This window comes from Lepidochelys olivacea (genome assembly GCF_965140295.1).
Source record: "Lepidochelys olivacea isolate rLepOli2 genome assembly, chromosome: 2".
NCBI lineage: Eukaryota > Metazoa > Chordata > Testudines > Cheloniidae > Lepidochelys > Lepidochelys olivacea.
Window position 1 is genome coordinate 211,635,924 of NC_140412.1, and position 15,752 is coordinate 211,651,675.

Here is a 15,752-nt window from a genome sequence, read left to right on the forward strand (position 1 = left end):
AAAGACTAATTTGCACAATCATAGTGCCTAAGTATGTTCCAAGTTGGGTACCTTCTGTAAGGTACCACAGGACAGGAAAAAGAGCCTTAATGTCTGCTCATGCTATAACTGAATGGAAACCCAGAGACAGGAGTGTCAATATCTTTTTAGCAAGATTTTCTCTAAGTCACGCGCAGCTTCCCGTATGGTCATAGTGCAATAAAAATTACATTTGTTGTATATTTTTTACACATTTAAAAATATTGATTTACACATTTACAAATTGATTTACACAAATTAATTTAACTAATTAAATTAAGCCAAACGTTGGCTATCTAGGGTCACTGAAAGTGTAAGTCCAGCAATGCATCTTTGATGGCTGCTGGAAGTAAAGCAATAAGGATAAGAAAAGGTAAGGGACAGTGCACAAGATAGACAGCTAAATAAAATCAGACATCTTCCGAAAAAGAAGTTTTAACTCATTTCTTGTCTTTTTAGTTTTCTTTATAATCTCCAAAAATACTACATAGAAAATAGTCTTAACACACAACAATCAAATGAGATGAAAACAAATGGGGGAAGAGAACTATATGTATTATCCCACATCTAGACAATTAGAGAAACTCAAATATGTTTCTACCAAGGAGATGTGGCATATTCCTATATCAGATTAAGTAGCCTAGATTTGTGCTCCAAGAACAAAGATTTTCTTTGCTCTTGATTGAGAACAGAATCATGTCAACAAAACTGATCATTTGAAGAAGTTTTTGGATTTCCAATAATTTATATACTGTATTAACTAACCATGTGGAATATGCTGTGTATTGAGATGCATGTAGAACATTTGTGAGGAAATAGCTTGACATGGCTCATATATTGTGCAATGAATAGTATGAATTTTGAAGCTTCTGCACACACATTAGGTTTACCCTGACAGCTATTATTTATTAAAGCTTCTTGTTAGCGTTACAAAACCCAAAGGCAAACATTTCCTGAAAACCTGAATAAAAGTAATGTTTTAGTGATGACAAGAAAAACATTACAGCTAATTGCTGCTTGGTCTCACTTTTTTGTCTCTTCAGTCAACACTAAGGCTGCCTACAAAAGTAAGAACGCTCACCATAAAAAAAGAAAGTTAATACTTTTTGAATACGCTTGAGTTAGCACTAAGCTGAAAAGTCAATAGGCTTTAAATATAGAATGAGTGTTTGAGGTACACTGTGAATGCTGCCTTTGCATAGTCACTAAATAAGGAATCAATGCCTTAACAACTGATTAACTTATAACAACTTGCAATCTCCATTTTGTGAGAAGTGACAATAGCTGTATTTTAATTAAGGTTTAGAACCTTTATAAAAGAAGCTTCAATGTTTAATTACATTTCTTATACCTGTTAATACAGGGAGCATTCAATAAATATTTTTAAAGGGGTAGGGGAATACAAGTTGAAGGTTAGATAGTGCAAACTGCATACAGACCGGAGTCAGGGGCTCTGTACCAGGCTGGGGATGCAAAGGATTGTCAGAACACAGCAGTGTTCCAGCCATGCCCATGCTCTCTCAAACCACCATCCCTTAGGCCTAGGAGAGAGTCATAACAACCAGCTTTTTTTTCTAGAATGGCTTTAAGGCTTTCATGCAGTGCAAAGTAGCCTTAATGGGGCTAGAATCTGGTCCTAATATTTTGCCAGAATTTTAGCCCGATCAGATTTAAGTTGAAGTTTAGTAAGAATGATTTCATTATTCTTATAAACAGTATATTTTGCAATATACATACTACAGATGAAATCCTGATCCTGCTGAAGTCAATGGTAAAACTTCCATTGACTTCAGTAAGGCCAGGATTTCCCACTTGATTTGGCTTCATGGAGAGAGAAACATGGAAACTCATAATGCCATTTGGTCAGAGTGGAACCATGCAATCAGAATCTATCCATTTGTATCAAACTGACAAAGGCTCTGATACACTAAGGTACTTAGACACTACTGAGATCCACACAGTCCCCAGTCAGCGGCCACTTAACCCTGTAGGTGCCTAAACTCACTCAGTGCTTAAGTTTTCAGGGTAAAAGTTCCCTGAGCACCTAAGGTTTTATTTTTGGGCATGTACACTGCTGCCTCACTCTCGGCATCTCAATGCCTATCTCCCATTAAGCCCCAGCGCAATCCAGGAACCAGGGGAAGACAGGCAGGGGAGCGCCTAACTCACCAATAGGGCCTGATTTAATAAGTGTGTTCAGAGGCCACCTACTGGATTGGGTCCCATTAAAAAAATCTTGTAGGGGCAGCAGTGATACCACGCCCCCGCCCAGCTGATCACTTTTACCCCAGTGGTTAGAGCGCTCAGCTGGGATGTGGGAGACCAGGTTCAATTCCCCTCTCTACCTGAGCTGGGGAAAGGATTTGAACAGGGTTCTCCCACATGACTCAGAAGAGTGCTCTAACCATTTAACCATGGAAGATTCTGATGGGGGGCTGCCTCAGTCTCTCTCATTGAACCTGTGCCACTATGGATAAAGAGTCACTGGAGCAGGGGAACTGGACCCAGGGTGTCCCATCTCCATGGGCAGCGGGTGGAGCCCCCCTCCGGGGAGGCTAGCCCCCCTCCGGGGAGGCTAGCCCCCCTCCGGGGAGGCTAGCCCCAGCTCCACCCCTTCCACCTACATGCCCCCCACGGCCAAAGCCCCGAGACCATCTTCCCCCTCCCCCTACAGCCAGAGCCCCGATCACTTGGCTGGAGGAGTCCCAGGCCAGTTGCAGCCGCACCGCACCTCCCCTCCTCAGACCCCAAGCCATCCAGGAAAAAGCATTTCAGGTCCAGAAGAAGCTTCTGATATGCCCCATACAGGTTCTGGGGCAGCTGAGGAGGCAGTATGTGCTATTCAGCTTCCTGGGTTCATCAGTAATCTCCCTGGAGCCTAAGGAGATTACTGATTCACCCAGGAAGCTGAATAGCACATACCGCCTCCTCAGCCACGCTGGAACCTACATGGGGCATAATAAATCAAAAACTGCTCCCCAAAACCCTGCAACCACAGGTCTGATGGCCCCAGGGGAGTCTGCCTCCCCTGTCCTATTATACTTGCCGCCCATGCCCATCTCCCAGGTTGGTGCCCTAACCACAGGATTATAGAGTCATTCTCAGTCTCTCTTTTTCTCTGGCCCAATGGCTAGTTAAGTATTTATACACAGTGGAACAATTTCAACAAGAGAGATTGAGGGAGCCCTGCATCAGACTATCCCATAATTCATTCTCCTGAGAGGTCGGTGACACCCCATGTTCAAATAATTTCTCTCCCCCCTCTCCCCTGGGCAGAGATGTGAGAATTGTACCTGGGTCTTCCAAATCCCTCTGAGTGTTCTAATCATTGGCCTAAAAGTCATAAGGTGGGTGGTGGCAGCACTATCACCACCTCCTCCTCTGCCAACGCCCATTTTGTGTGGAGCGAATGACTTAAGCCTCTAAACCACCTGACTCCAGGAGAAGAGCTGTTGGCTGTGGATTGCTAGGAAAGATAGGTACCCGCCTGGAGTTAGGCACCTAGTAGCGTGAGGGGGTGGGGCTTAAGATACACAACTCTCTCATCAGCATCTCCCATGGGCTAGTTTAAATATGGAGCCACATCAAGTGCGGTTTTTTGTGGATTGCATTCTTAGTCACTTCTCTCTCCCTATTCCTTGTATAGGGAGCCTAAGTGGCTAACTCAGGCTTTGTGGATCGCATTGTTGTTCCAGTGATTTTTTTTACGTGTATAAAAGTTAGGTGTTGCTACACTCAGCATCACAACACCTAGGTCTTTGTAGATCTGGGCCACAGACCACAAATAAAGCTGCCCGAATACCATGTATATATAAGAATATAAATTAAAGAAATTCACTTCTTCTAATAAATCTTTTTATGAAATTTGCAAAAGCCAATTAATAGTGCCTAATCCAAGCTTCTATTTGGGTCACCTTATATTTCTTTAAAAGGAAAGACATGACATTAAGAGTTTTAGTCTTATTCATCTGGATAGGCCATTCCTCTTGGGTATTCCATGTCTATTCTGGCTCACTTAAAACTCTGTCTGTGAACATAACATACCAAACAAATATTTTAGATTTTGGGATATCAAGATTTGGCACACTGCAGCTGAAAATATGTGCCTTGTGTGGGCACAAAAAAAAGAGAATGTTGATACCCACAGCAATTTATTTTTAACCCTATTCCTCTAATTCTTTCAGATCCCACTAGACAACTTGATTGGATACAAATTTTATTTGAAAGCATCATTGAAAAAGGGGCCAGAATCCTCGAAAAATGGAATTTTGGTTTCCAGATTTAATTATAAATAATGAGTCAATACTGCAATCTTCAGATAAATAAAGATGATCCTACAATATACTACATTTAATATCAAAATATATATTTATATAATGTGAAATGTAATGCTATATAAAATAAGTATTAAAACTGTACTAATTAATATGATATTACACTAATATTTACCATATTGTAAGACATTACATAGCACACATGCTTTACAAGTCTCTTACCCCAATTTCCCAACAGAACCTACCTGAAGTTCCAATTCATTACTCATGCCTAACTCATGTCAAAACTGTCAATATGAAGTATGTCTTAATACACAATTTCAAGTGGTATCTAAGAGTTAAGATTGTCAAACTATTTTAAACAGAATGGTTAATTGGTTGCTAGGAGGCAAAGTGGATTAGTATATTAGCCTTTTTTTTCCCCCTTTCTGAAGACCAATGTTCAAACCCTCAAAAGATCCTGATAGAAGCTTTTTCAACACTTTTGAACCTCATAAAGCCTCCAAAGAATTCAGCTAGGAGAAAACATACAGAAAACTGCTCTTGAGAAGACAAGTATAGAATAGCAAGAAGTGATGGTGGTAAGGTCCTGGGTGCATTTGTGAAGTTGCGTGGGAAATCTGTATAATGCCTACCTATATTCTGCCTGGCTCTAATAAATGAATTGTTCACTTTCACAACTACTAAATCTTTTCATACCTATTAAGAAAAAAATTAAGAAACACCAATATGAAAACTACAACATTACCATATTATTGTAATCTGAAGGATCGTATGTTTTCTCCTTAAAAACTTTACAGCTTTCTATAAATTCTTCATTCATCCTGTAGATTTGTTCACTCAAAGTTTTCCCCTTGACTCCACCAAACTCCAGCTTTTCCAGCTTTTGAAATTCCAACATGATAACAAAGATATCCTAAATCAGTGAAAAACATAATTAACTATGTACCTTAACACAAAATAGTGGAAACCATCATATTTGAGACATTTTTGCCTAGTTTTACGCATTTTGACCAAACCAACAAACAAAAAACTGAGTTAAAATCTGCACCACCTTGAGTAACCAGGATGTAAAAAAGGAAGGTCCAGATTCTCAAGTGACTCCATGTAAACACAGGGTTCATCCACGCAGAGAGTCACGCACAGGATTAGAACTCAAGTGGAAACAAATTAAAATTATCCAATCCAAATATATAACTGTAAAATTTGTTTTAATTTCATCAGCATCCAAGCAGAAAGAATTAGTGGAACTTAAACACTTTCATGCAGAACGTATTGATTTCTTGTCATTATGCGCAACAAAATATTAACATGAAAGTTAAACTTAAATTTTATTCAGAGAAGTAAGGCTGAACCTAGTGTCACCTTCTTGCTAGTCTGTGCCAAATTAAATTAAATTTCTATATTCTCTGATTTCAAATGAAGGAAATAAGTATCTTGTGTCCCAGAAGGATTAAGGGAACTGTTTGATAATGTATTTAGAAATGCACGCTGTGACGGGCTCGGTCACAGAGACCCCTTTGGGACTGTCACCGATGTGCTGAAAGTACCTCTGAGCCCCTTTTCTGTGATGGCTTGGGACTCCAGACATAGAAATAATGCATGCAAACAAATATGATGAACACACTTGGTAGATCATAAGCTTTGTAATGACACCTTACAAGAGACCTTTTGCATGAAGCATATTCCAGTTACATCATATTCACACTTATAAACATATTTCTATAAAACATATGGAGTGCAACATCACACCCTCATCCTGAACTTACTGCCAGAGTCCTGGACGCTCTCCATGGTGGAGGCAGTACATGTAAAATACCTGTTTGTCTCTCGTTACACACCCTCCCAGTACCTTTAAACCATATGATGTCATTCATGGGTGTCCTAGCAAGGTTTGCGGTTCCTGGTCCCCGGGTGCCTGAAAACATGTTGGAGTGTAGTATTGCTAGCAGAATGCAGGTAGCCATATCTGTTAAAGTGTAGGTGTCTTGGCATTTAGCCACCAATGCCATGAGGTGATGTGCCTCAGTTTCCCCTTCAACACAACAGTGTAGGCCTGTTATGCTTTTGCTGCTATGCCAAGCTTCCAGGTATAAGATGAAAAGCAACACATTTGTGGGACTGTTTTGTCACCATCCCAAGCATGTATAAAAGCTTTTTCCAAAAATCAGGTATGTAACACATTTTTAAAAGGGTTTACCATTAGCATCAACTTCTTTGTCTTGACCCATAGATGAAGTAGAAAAAGACACAAGATTAACAGCCAATTTATGATGGACAGACTTTGTTCACATAGCCTGGCTTGCCCGGTATCTACTGTATTTTCCAATCCCTTTGTGTACCATGGTAGGTGCTCAGACACACATTCTCTTGCTTTTTTGGAGAAAGCTCTTAATTCAGGCATGTGTTTGAGGTTTTGGCAAGGAAAGGGTGCACTACAACCATGCCTGCACTTGGCCCCTCCCTCTGGAATCTCTTTGTGTTGATTTTACCCACTTGTGAAGTTTTTCTTCCTCATGCTTGTAAGAAATAACCGTCTCTTCAAGGCAGAGCAGGAACATCTTTTAATGGAGTGCTTTGGATTGGTAAGATCCCCTTGGACATCCTACTCTCTGTTCCCAAAAGGTCAGCTGGGACGACTCTCCCCTCCAGGAGATCTGACCCCTAGTTTTCCCTTAAAACCTGATCCACAGGTGAGGGGTCAGGCATTTCAGATGCAAATCCTTCACCCTCCTCCTGGGGAATAGCCTCCCTACAAAAGGTGGGCAGACCCTCCTGTTCCCCCTCACGTTCCGTCTGGACTTTCCTCTCTGGGCTCCCCTCTGAGCAAGACATACCTGTGTCCCCCAAAAGGGAATGTGACCCTGATCCAGTTGTGGGCTCACAGCTATGACAGACCCTTCACTGGCCAACAAAATCCCCCCCTACACCCCCCTTCACTCAGGTTGGGGCTTGCTTCCAGCTACAGAGTCCGTGGGGTCTGTTCCCACTGCAGCAGTTACCAGGATCCCAACTTCCACCTGTAGGATACCTGTCTTTGTGCACCTCTTTCCTTCTTAGCAATTTGCAACCTGTGCTGTTCTAGCTTCTTCTGGGCTTCACCCTCACCTATTTTGATTACTTTTCTGTCCCTATTTCCTTATGGGCTCAGAGGTAGTTTCAGCACATCAGGTGACAGTCCCAAGGGGGTCTCTGTGACCAAACCTGTCACACACACTTCCAACTCCCTTCAGGAAGAGAAGAAAACTTGTTTGTCTGGGTATACCGAAAGGAGGACAGGAGTCACTTGATATGGATTTAATCAGGCCACAATTTTATCATTAGAGGTGTCTGGGACTACCCAGCAGATAAAAGTGTACAGTGCAGCACGCAACTCCATGTTCATTCAAATAACTACCCGGGACTTCCACCAGCCCCCTTTATTTTCCATCCAGGTCCCACAGACAACATTGTTTTCAACTACTGGAAATGGCCCACCTTGATTATCACTACACAAAGGTTCCCTCCCCCCACCCCGTGCTTTCCTGCTGGTAATAGCTCACCTTACCTGATCACTCTCATTACAGTGTGTATGGTAACACCCATTGTTTTATGTTCTCTGTGTATATAAATCTCCCCACTGTATTTTCCACTGAATGCATCCCATGAAGTGAGCTGTAGCTCACGAAAGCTTATGCTCAAATAAATTTGTTAGTCTCTACGGTGCCACAAGTCCTCCTTTTCTTTTTGCGGATACAGACTAACGTGGCTGCTACTCTGAAACCTGTCATGGCTTGGACGTTACCATTCACCACCACCCCCCCCGCCCTCGTAGGATGGTTAAGGTGGGCTATACGAAAGAGGGCTTGGCTCCCTGCCATACCAATCACAGGAGCCCTAAACTCCCTCCAACATGTTCTGTTCCTTTAACCAGCACCTCCTTTTTAAGGTCCTTTACGAGGCCATTTATCTGGTCACTGGAGTATCCGCAGTGGACATCCGCCCCACACGTCCCGCTGTAGGGGAGGCAGAAAAAATCCACTTCACCTAGGCCAATCTGGTGGTCAGAGAAAAATTCCTTCCGAGCCCCCCTAAAAGAAGTGACTAGCGCAATGCCCACAGCAGGTCCTGACCAAACCTGATATTCACCACCTCAAGGGGAGGGAGGAAGGATGGGTGCTGACTTGCCTGCTGCCTGGAGAAAGGGCTTTAATGCCTGGGCTTGCACCTTTTCAACCTTTTGCCCTACCTTCCCATGGGATGAGTCAGTGTGCCAAGCTGACCCCCACCCACCTTTTTGCTGCCGTTTTTGAACTCCTCCCCCCTCCCCCACCCCACTCAAAGCACTGCTCCCTTCCTCCAGCAAGCCCGGACACTGTCCCCCCTGCTTCAGATGTGGTGCAGGCATTCTCAGATAATCTATGCTGCTTGAAAAATGGATAAATATAATTGCAAATAATACCTCAATTTTCACTACACGGTTGAGAAATAGGTCAAATCTGGCAAAGACCATATTAGATTGGAAATCCCATGGTTTAAATTCCTTGCCATTGGTGAAGTAACTTGCCAACTTCTCTCTGTGGCTAAAGAAGAAATTCTTAAAGCTCCTTAAGGTATGTACAGCTATTTGCACATGTTCTAATGTTTCTTCAATTTCTCCTTTCAAAAGATCTTGTGGGGAGAGGTATGATCTAGCCTACAATTTAAAAAAAGATAGGGGAAGAACAAAAAAGTCACTGCTTATCAAAGTTAGCCATAACTTCAGTCAAAAAGACACTTACCCTCTATACAAGTGCTAACAGTATTTAAATTAATTATAATATTTATATATTAATATATTAATAATTAAAAATTGTTAGGCCTAAAAATTCTAGCTTGTCAGTTTTCCCAAGTTACATTTAAGATGACTGAAACAAAAACAGGTTTTAAAAATCAATATTTGCTGCAGCATATCATCTCCTCAAATGTCAAATTTGTCATGTAACCCATGGAATTAAGCGAGCCCTGGTGTGCTATCTTTGTACACAGTCACAGTGCAGTGGTTTGTTCATAGTGGGGGGAAAAACACAAACAAAAACAGATCGGCAACACTTGGGGAAAATTTTACTTAGTGTTAGAGATGGGTTTATCTGTTTATTGCTAAATTCCTATTTTAGCTCTCTAATCTTTATTACACATACTGTTAGAACTGCCAGCCTGAGACTGGTATGACTTTTTTATTTTGTAAGTTACTGGACTTTATATGAAAAAATAAAAAAAAAAAGAGGAGGCTCATTCATGGACTCTTTAGCTATTCAAAATGAAAACCAGAAATAGCTGTGTCATAGGAACTATTTTATTATAGGTGGATCTGGCAGCACCACCAATAATCATGTTGCCCAACACTTCCCATTATTAGACCCTGCTACTTCTAACTGTACAAAACTTTACTTGTTCAAGATGAAGCTTTCCATATCAGGCTCAGACTGAATGTTTATTCATTTCTTCAAGTTCTGCAAAAAAAGGTCCTGCCATTTCTAAGTGTGAAATAAAGACATTGTTTTATTCATGTTAAAAAATTCTTACAAGTGTTTCATTGAGATGCTCTTGCACTTCTGTTCTTTAGAGCAGGGACCTGAAATTTGGCAACGGAAGTCACCAAGTTGTCTTTTGTTTTCTCCCTGAGAATGCAGCCAAATCTGACCGAATTATAAACCTTGGAAAATTGCCATTTGCACATGCTCAGTAGAGCCTCTGGAGAAGGAGGAAGGTATCCTGACTCAAATGCAGAGGGTTGAGAAGCAGAGCAGCAGAGGCAGGAAAAGGGATAAGAGAAGGGAGAACAGGAATAGGTCAGGGGACAGGAGCAGAGAGAGAGAGGGACAGGCTGGGTGCGGAGCGAGCAGCAGGGTCTAACCACTAGAGAACACTCTCCTCAAGACTAAATTGAACCCAGAACTCCTCCAACCCAAAGTTCCAACTGTGCACAAAATAGTTAATGATCATGTAATTAAAGGGTGTCATAGCACAAACACACAAAGGTTGCACGAGCAACCTTAATTCTGATATTTCCTAACTTTTGAATGCTTGACTTTGCAACCGTAACATTCTAACATAGCTTTTGTAATAATTTTGCATATAGACTCCGGATAGAGTTACAGAGGTTTCAAGATAGTAGATTTCTAACTATAAATATTTTTAAATAAGAAGTTAAGCAAATCATGTAATTATCTATAGTTGAATTTTTCTTTAACAGCAAAAATTGCAAGGCAAAAAACTTTCTTTGTGAAATAGAAAGCAATTTCCAAAGAATGTAAGAAATAATTTAACAAAATTGTAGCCTAACACAAAGGTTGCTTATCTATTTTGCTCATTACAATAGTGACCTGGACTAAGCCTTTACCAATGAGATTTCTATTACATTTAAAAAGTTATTCTCAAAATGCCCCATTGAAATTAATCAGAGTTTTGTCTGAGTATTAAATATGAGATGAGGCTCTTTTTACAAATTTACTGGCTTTTTCAACAAAACATAGCTAAGTTTAACTATCTTATAGACAGCATTCCTGTATATGACTGTTTATTCTCATTGTCTATTTTCATATTAAGTACTTTACTCTAGTGAACCATTCAGTACAACCAATCTAATCAAGGCTTCACTAGGCAGATAGCAAATATATTTAGTCTCTTGAGGTTATTACATAACTGTGTATGGTTACATTCAAAGCCCCTGAAAAAGTATTTAATTATTAGCATTACTCTATTAAAACTGGAACGGTACAATTAATTAATAACACAGTAAATATACTATTACTGACTCCTTTAATGGCTAAAGTATTGCATGAAATAACTAGATAAAAACATTTTAAATACAGAGACAGAAGCCCATTTTGACTTTCAGTTGACTTGAGTAATATAGGATCAGTGCATGGTAAAAATATCTACCTTTTATGGAAGCAAATATACTGTTAAAATAAATAAAATAACAATAATAAATAATAATAATTTGTACTTCAATAGCTCCTTCCATCAGATTACTTCAAAGTGCTTCACAAGCATTAATGAATTAAGTCTCACAACATCCCTGTGAGGTATGCAAGTATTAGGATCTCTATTTTACAGATAATAAAACTGAAGCACAGAGTGGTCAATAAAGCAGCTCAACATCACAAACTGAGTCAGTGACAGAGTTTGGAAATAACCCTGATATTTGGACACCCAGTCCTGAATTATTAAAAAAAAATAGATGGGACTGCTGTAAAACAGTACCAGGAGACAGTAGTCTCACAGTTAGACAGGAGACTGGGTCCTACTGTCAAAAAGCAATCCAATACCTACACTGATCCACAGACCTACCACTGACCCATAAGTTTCAGTACCACTTTGGGCACTCAGTTTCCACAACAGTAAAATGGGGATTATAACGACAACTGGGGTGTTGTAAAAATGATGCAGCTGACATCTGTTAAGAGAACTAACAGCCTTGGATGAAAATTCTCTGTCTATATATAAGAGTAAAGCATTATTGTTTTTACCTGGTCAGGCTTATTCCAATTTGATGCAAACTTGTAATTAATGGTTGTTATATCAGATCTAAGAACGGAATGTATTAAATTTGTATACTTCAAATGAGAAGTTACCCACACAACAGACTGGGAAAAACCCGGCTCTGCTGCTATCTCACTTTTATTTTTCCCTCACTGCTCCTCGCTCCCAAACAGAGAGCACATTATACTCCCACCCCCAGTTATTTTTCATTATTTAGCTCCACAACTCTCCATGCCTCTACTTTGCAGCCAGCATAGAAGTGGCCATATATTCTTTGAGGTTTCCTTTCAAGTCAGTCAGCATTACTTCTAATTGGTTCCAAGTGTTGCTGCCTATTCTGTCAGAGATCAGAATTAAGAAGTAAAACAGAATCACACCTACATCATTAACACTAGTCTACTAACAGTTCTCCTTTTAAAATAGAATCTGTCTTCTATGTTTGGAGCATTCATATATACTGTGGTTTCTGTGGCCTCTGCTTTTGTTTTTTTTTTTCCCTGTGGCCTTTGGCATATGTTTTTTATTTTAAAAAACATGTTGGTAGCAATAGTAAGACTAGATTAATTACTCTGTAAATACAGAATAAAAAAGGGAGAATGTAATAATAGTTACTGCAGGAAATCTAGAGCATTCAGGAAAGCTTCAATGGAAACATGAACATTCAAACTTTGTAACTCAGCCTTCCAGAATCCAGCATAAACATAGTAGCAGGGACGGAGATGGCATGGAAAAATGAAGGCATGACAAAATGGGGACAGGCCACTGAAAAACCTAATCTATAAATAAAAATAGACAGGGAATGCTCAGTAGCATAGTGTTGTTTAATGTGGGAGACAAAGTAGATTTCTGGAGCCTAATTCTCTTCCAAAGGCTTGGCTACATGACTGCATACTGGCACAGCAACCACTGTTACCTTCTGCCACGCTGGTATCACATCTTGCATTCACAAAAATAACTGTATATTTTCTTCTGGGGTACAGGTGCTCACACCATTTTTTTCCTGAGAAAAGCTGAGCACCACTACAATTCCACTGCAAACATGAAATCCAAATATTGCTGCAGCAATAGTATACTCGGTCCTCCCAAAGCTGTCTCCGAGTGGTCCTGCTCCCTGTTCAGCAAGAACTCTGACAAGTCTCTGTCTTTATGGCATAAATCAGGAGTAATGTCCAGCGTGAAAGGAAAATCAGTTCCTTCATTTCTCATTCTCTGGCCAGCAGGAACTTAGAATGCTGTGGCAGCTGTGCACCCATGCTCTGAAGTAGGCTAGGGAGTGTCAGTTTCTCTTATGTTTCTCAAAGGTGACTTTTTTGGCCAATTAACAAATGCTGTTGACTGTTTAAGGGAGTCCTGGCCCTATTTGCTTGGCCAGAAGAACAGTGTCCACAACACTGGACCTCAGGAAATGGCTACGTTTAAAAGTACCACTATGAACACATGGCTTAGCTCCACTGAAATATGTTAGGCTAGGAGAGATGTTTGAATGGAAAAGTGGGAAAGGCCAGTATGTTTTACATTATTGGGGCTTTCCCTGCTAAATAGGGAGGGTTTATTAATTGTGGGAATATAGAAAATGCAGCATTTCAAAGTCATTCACTGACAATTTGCTTGCCAATTCCATAGTTTCTTGATCTGAGTAGCTTTTATCACATGTTTGCAATTTGATAAAGCAAATAGCGGGTGTAATGATAACTAAGAAAAGAGACATTAGACCCACCTGGCAACAAAAGAAACAACTTGCTGAGCACCGCATAATTTTTGAAGAATACTTTTTCTTCTTTATGCAGAGATTATTGCATTTTTCAAATAAAGAACTTATGAAATGGCAGCACAGATAGTTCTAATTATTTGGCTGTGCTGCAGGTTTAGTAGCAAAATGGTAATTGGAGATCTCTGCGGAAACATGATTAATCTTCTAATTGTGCTATTGCCATAAAAATAAAGGGAAGGGTAAACACCTTTAAAATCCCTCCTGGCCAGAGGAAAAACCCTTTCACCTGTAAAGGGTTAAGAAGCTAGGATAACCTCGCTGGCACCTGACCAAAATGACCAACAAAGATTCTCTCTCTGTGTGTGATGCTTTTGCCAGGAACAGAAAAGGAATAGAGTCTTAGAACTTAGTAAGTAATCTAGCTAAATATGCATTAGATTCTGTTTTGTTTAAATGGCTGATAAAATAGCTGTGCTGAATGGAATGGATATTCCTGTTTTTGTGTCTTTTTGTAACTTAAGGTTTTGCCTAGAGGGATTCTCTATGTTTTTAATCTGATTACCCTGTAAGGGATTTACCATCCTGATTTTACAAAGGTGATTCTTTTACTTTTTCTTCTATTAAAATTCTTCTTTTAAGAACCTGAGTGCTTTTTTCATTTGTTCTTAAGATCCAAGGGTTTGGGTCTGTGTTCACCTATGCAAATTGGTGAGGATTTTTTATCAAGCCTTCCCCAGGAAAGGGGTGTAGGGTTTGGGGAGAATTTTGGGGGGAAAGACATTTCCAAGTGGGCTCTTTCCCAGTTATATATCTGTTAGACGCTTGGTGGTGGCAGCAATAAAGTCCACGGGAAAAAAGGAAAATAGTTTGTTCCTTGGGGAAGTTTTAACCTAAGCTGGCAAAAATAAGTTTAGGGGGTTTTTCATGCAGGTCCCCACTTCTGTACCCTAGAATTCAGAGTGGGGAAGGAACCTTGACAACTATTTATTAGAAAAAACTCACACTAAATTCATTCTCTTTTGTTATTAGCATACTACTTATTGACTGGCCCTTATTTATTAGATACACATAGTTTATGATTTATATTTTGAGCTACCTGGTTAATGAACAGATTGCAGAACTCTTGAAGTAGAACTATTATTCGTGCAGGCACGCTGTAAAACTGGGAGTGACTCCAGATTAGGCAGATGGTGTGAAACAAAGGGGGAATTAAAGCCTGGATCTTGGGGAATTCTGTCTCCTTAAGAAACTGAATGTGTCTTCTCAGGGGTCTCAGGTACAGTTCAATATCTTGGGCTTCCATAAGTGCTGTAAAAAGAAAAAAAGAAAACGCTAAAACTTCAGATATGATTGTTTCTAAATTAGCTTGTTTACATTGAGGAATGAAAAATTATTCTAGTCTAAAAGGAAAATATTTTCAATGTATTACCTGTAAAAATTAGAAGAAGGTTTATCACAGTCAATGGAGGAGATTAACTTTGTAAATTTAATCATAATTTTAATTTTTCCCCACACATATAAAAAACAACAGTTCTTACCCAGGGAGAAATATATGTAGGTTTCTGGGGCATGAGACAGTATTGTAGTGAAGATATAGAAGCTCAACCACACAGCACAAGGCTCAGACAACTCCCTGTTCACCAGTTCTACTGCTGGGAGTTAGGGATCTGTGCATCACAACTCTTTCTTTTCTGTCTGTTTGTTCCCCCTGCCTCACCCAACCAGCTTGGAGTGATGCAGAAGTTACTGCAGACCTACATTTTAAGTAATAGGCATGTGCAATTCCAACAAGTTCTCATGATAGCAAGAGGGACAAGTCAGAGGCCTGTAGTCTTCTTTAAAAATTGTGTTTGCTGGAGAAGCAGCATGTTTCCAAACCGTGCTCAAAGAGGAGTGTGTTTGTGTGTTGCTGTCTATATCAGCAAAATTAGACAGTTAAGAAAGAAGTCTCCCTTCCTATCCCCTTTGCATTAAGATATTAAGGGACACAACATGCCACACCAACATCTTTCTCATGAGCCCAACTGGTAGGATCTGTGACTATCTTTGAAAAGAGAGCAAGCTTTGGCAGTCACATAAGCAGTCCTTTAATACAGGGAAAGGCCTCTGTGACCTTGTAGTCCAGAGGTCTGTAAAACCTCAATGGGATAACAACTGCTGAGGATATTTTCTCCAGAGTAGAGCCCATTGAGTGACACACTATGTGATGGAGTAGGAGCAGCTCTGTAATAATGTATGAATAC

General features: G+C 40.1%; 1 protein-coding gene across 1 annotated transcript in view; it reads right to left on the reverse strand.

Moving 5' to 3' along the window:
• DNAH11 (dynein axonemal heavy chain 11) overlaps positions 1–15,752 on the reverse strand; it is a 299,590-nt gene that overhangs the window by 257,013 nt on the left and 26,825 nt on the right. The window contains exons 6-8 of the mRNA XM_084618686.1: positions 14,606–14,817; positions 8,734–8,967; positions 5,041–5,208 (exon numbers count right to left, since the gene is read on the reverse strand). Coding sequence (XP_084474812.1) covers positions 5,041–5,208; positions 8,734–8,967; positions 14,606–14,817 — 614 coding nt within the window. The remainder of the gene's footprint in view (positions 1–5,040; positions 5,209–8,733; positions 8,968–14,605; positions 14,818–15,752) is intronic.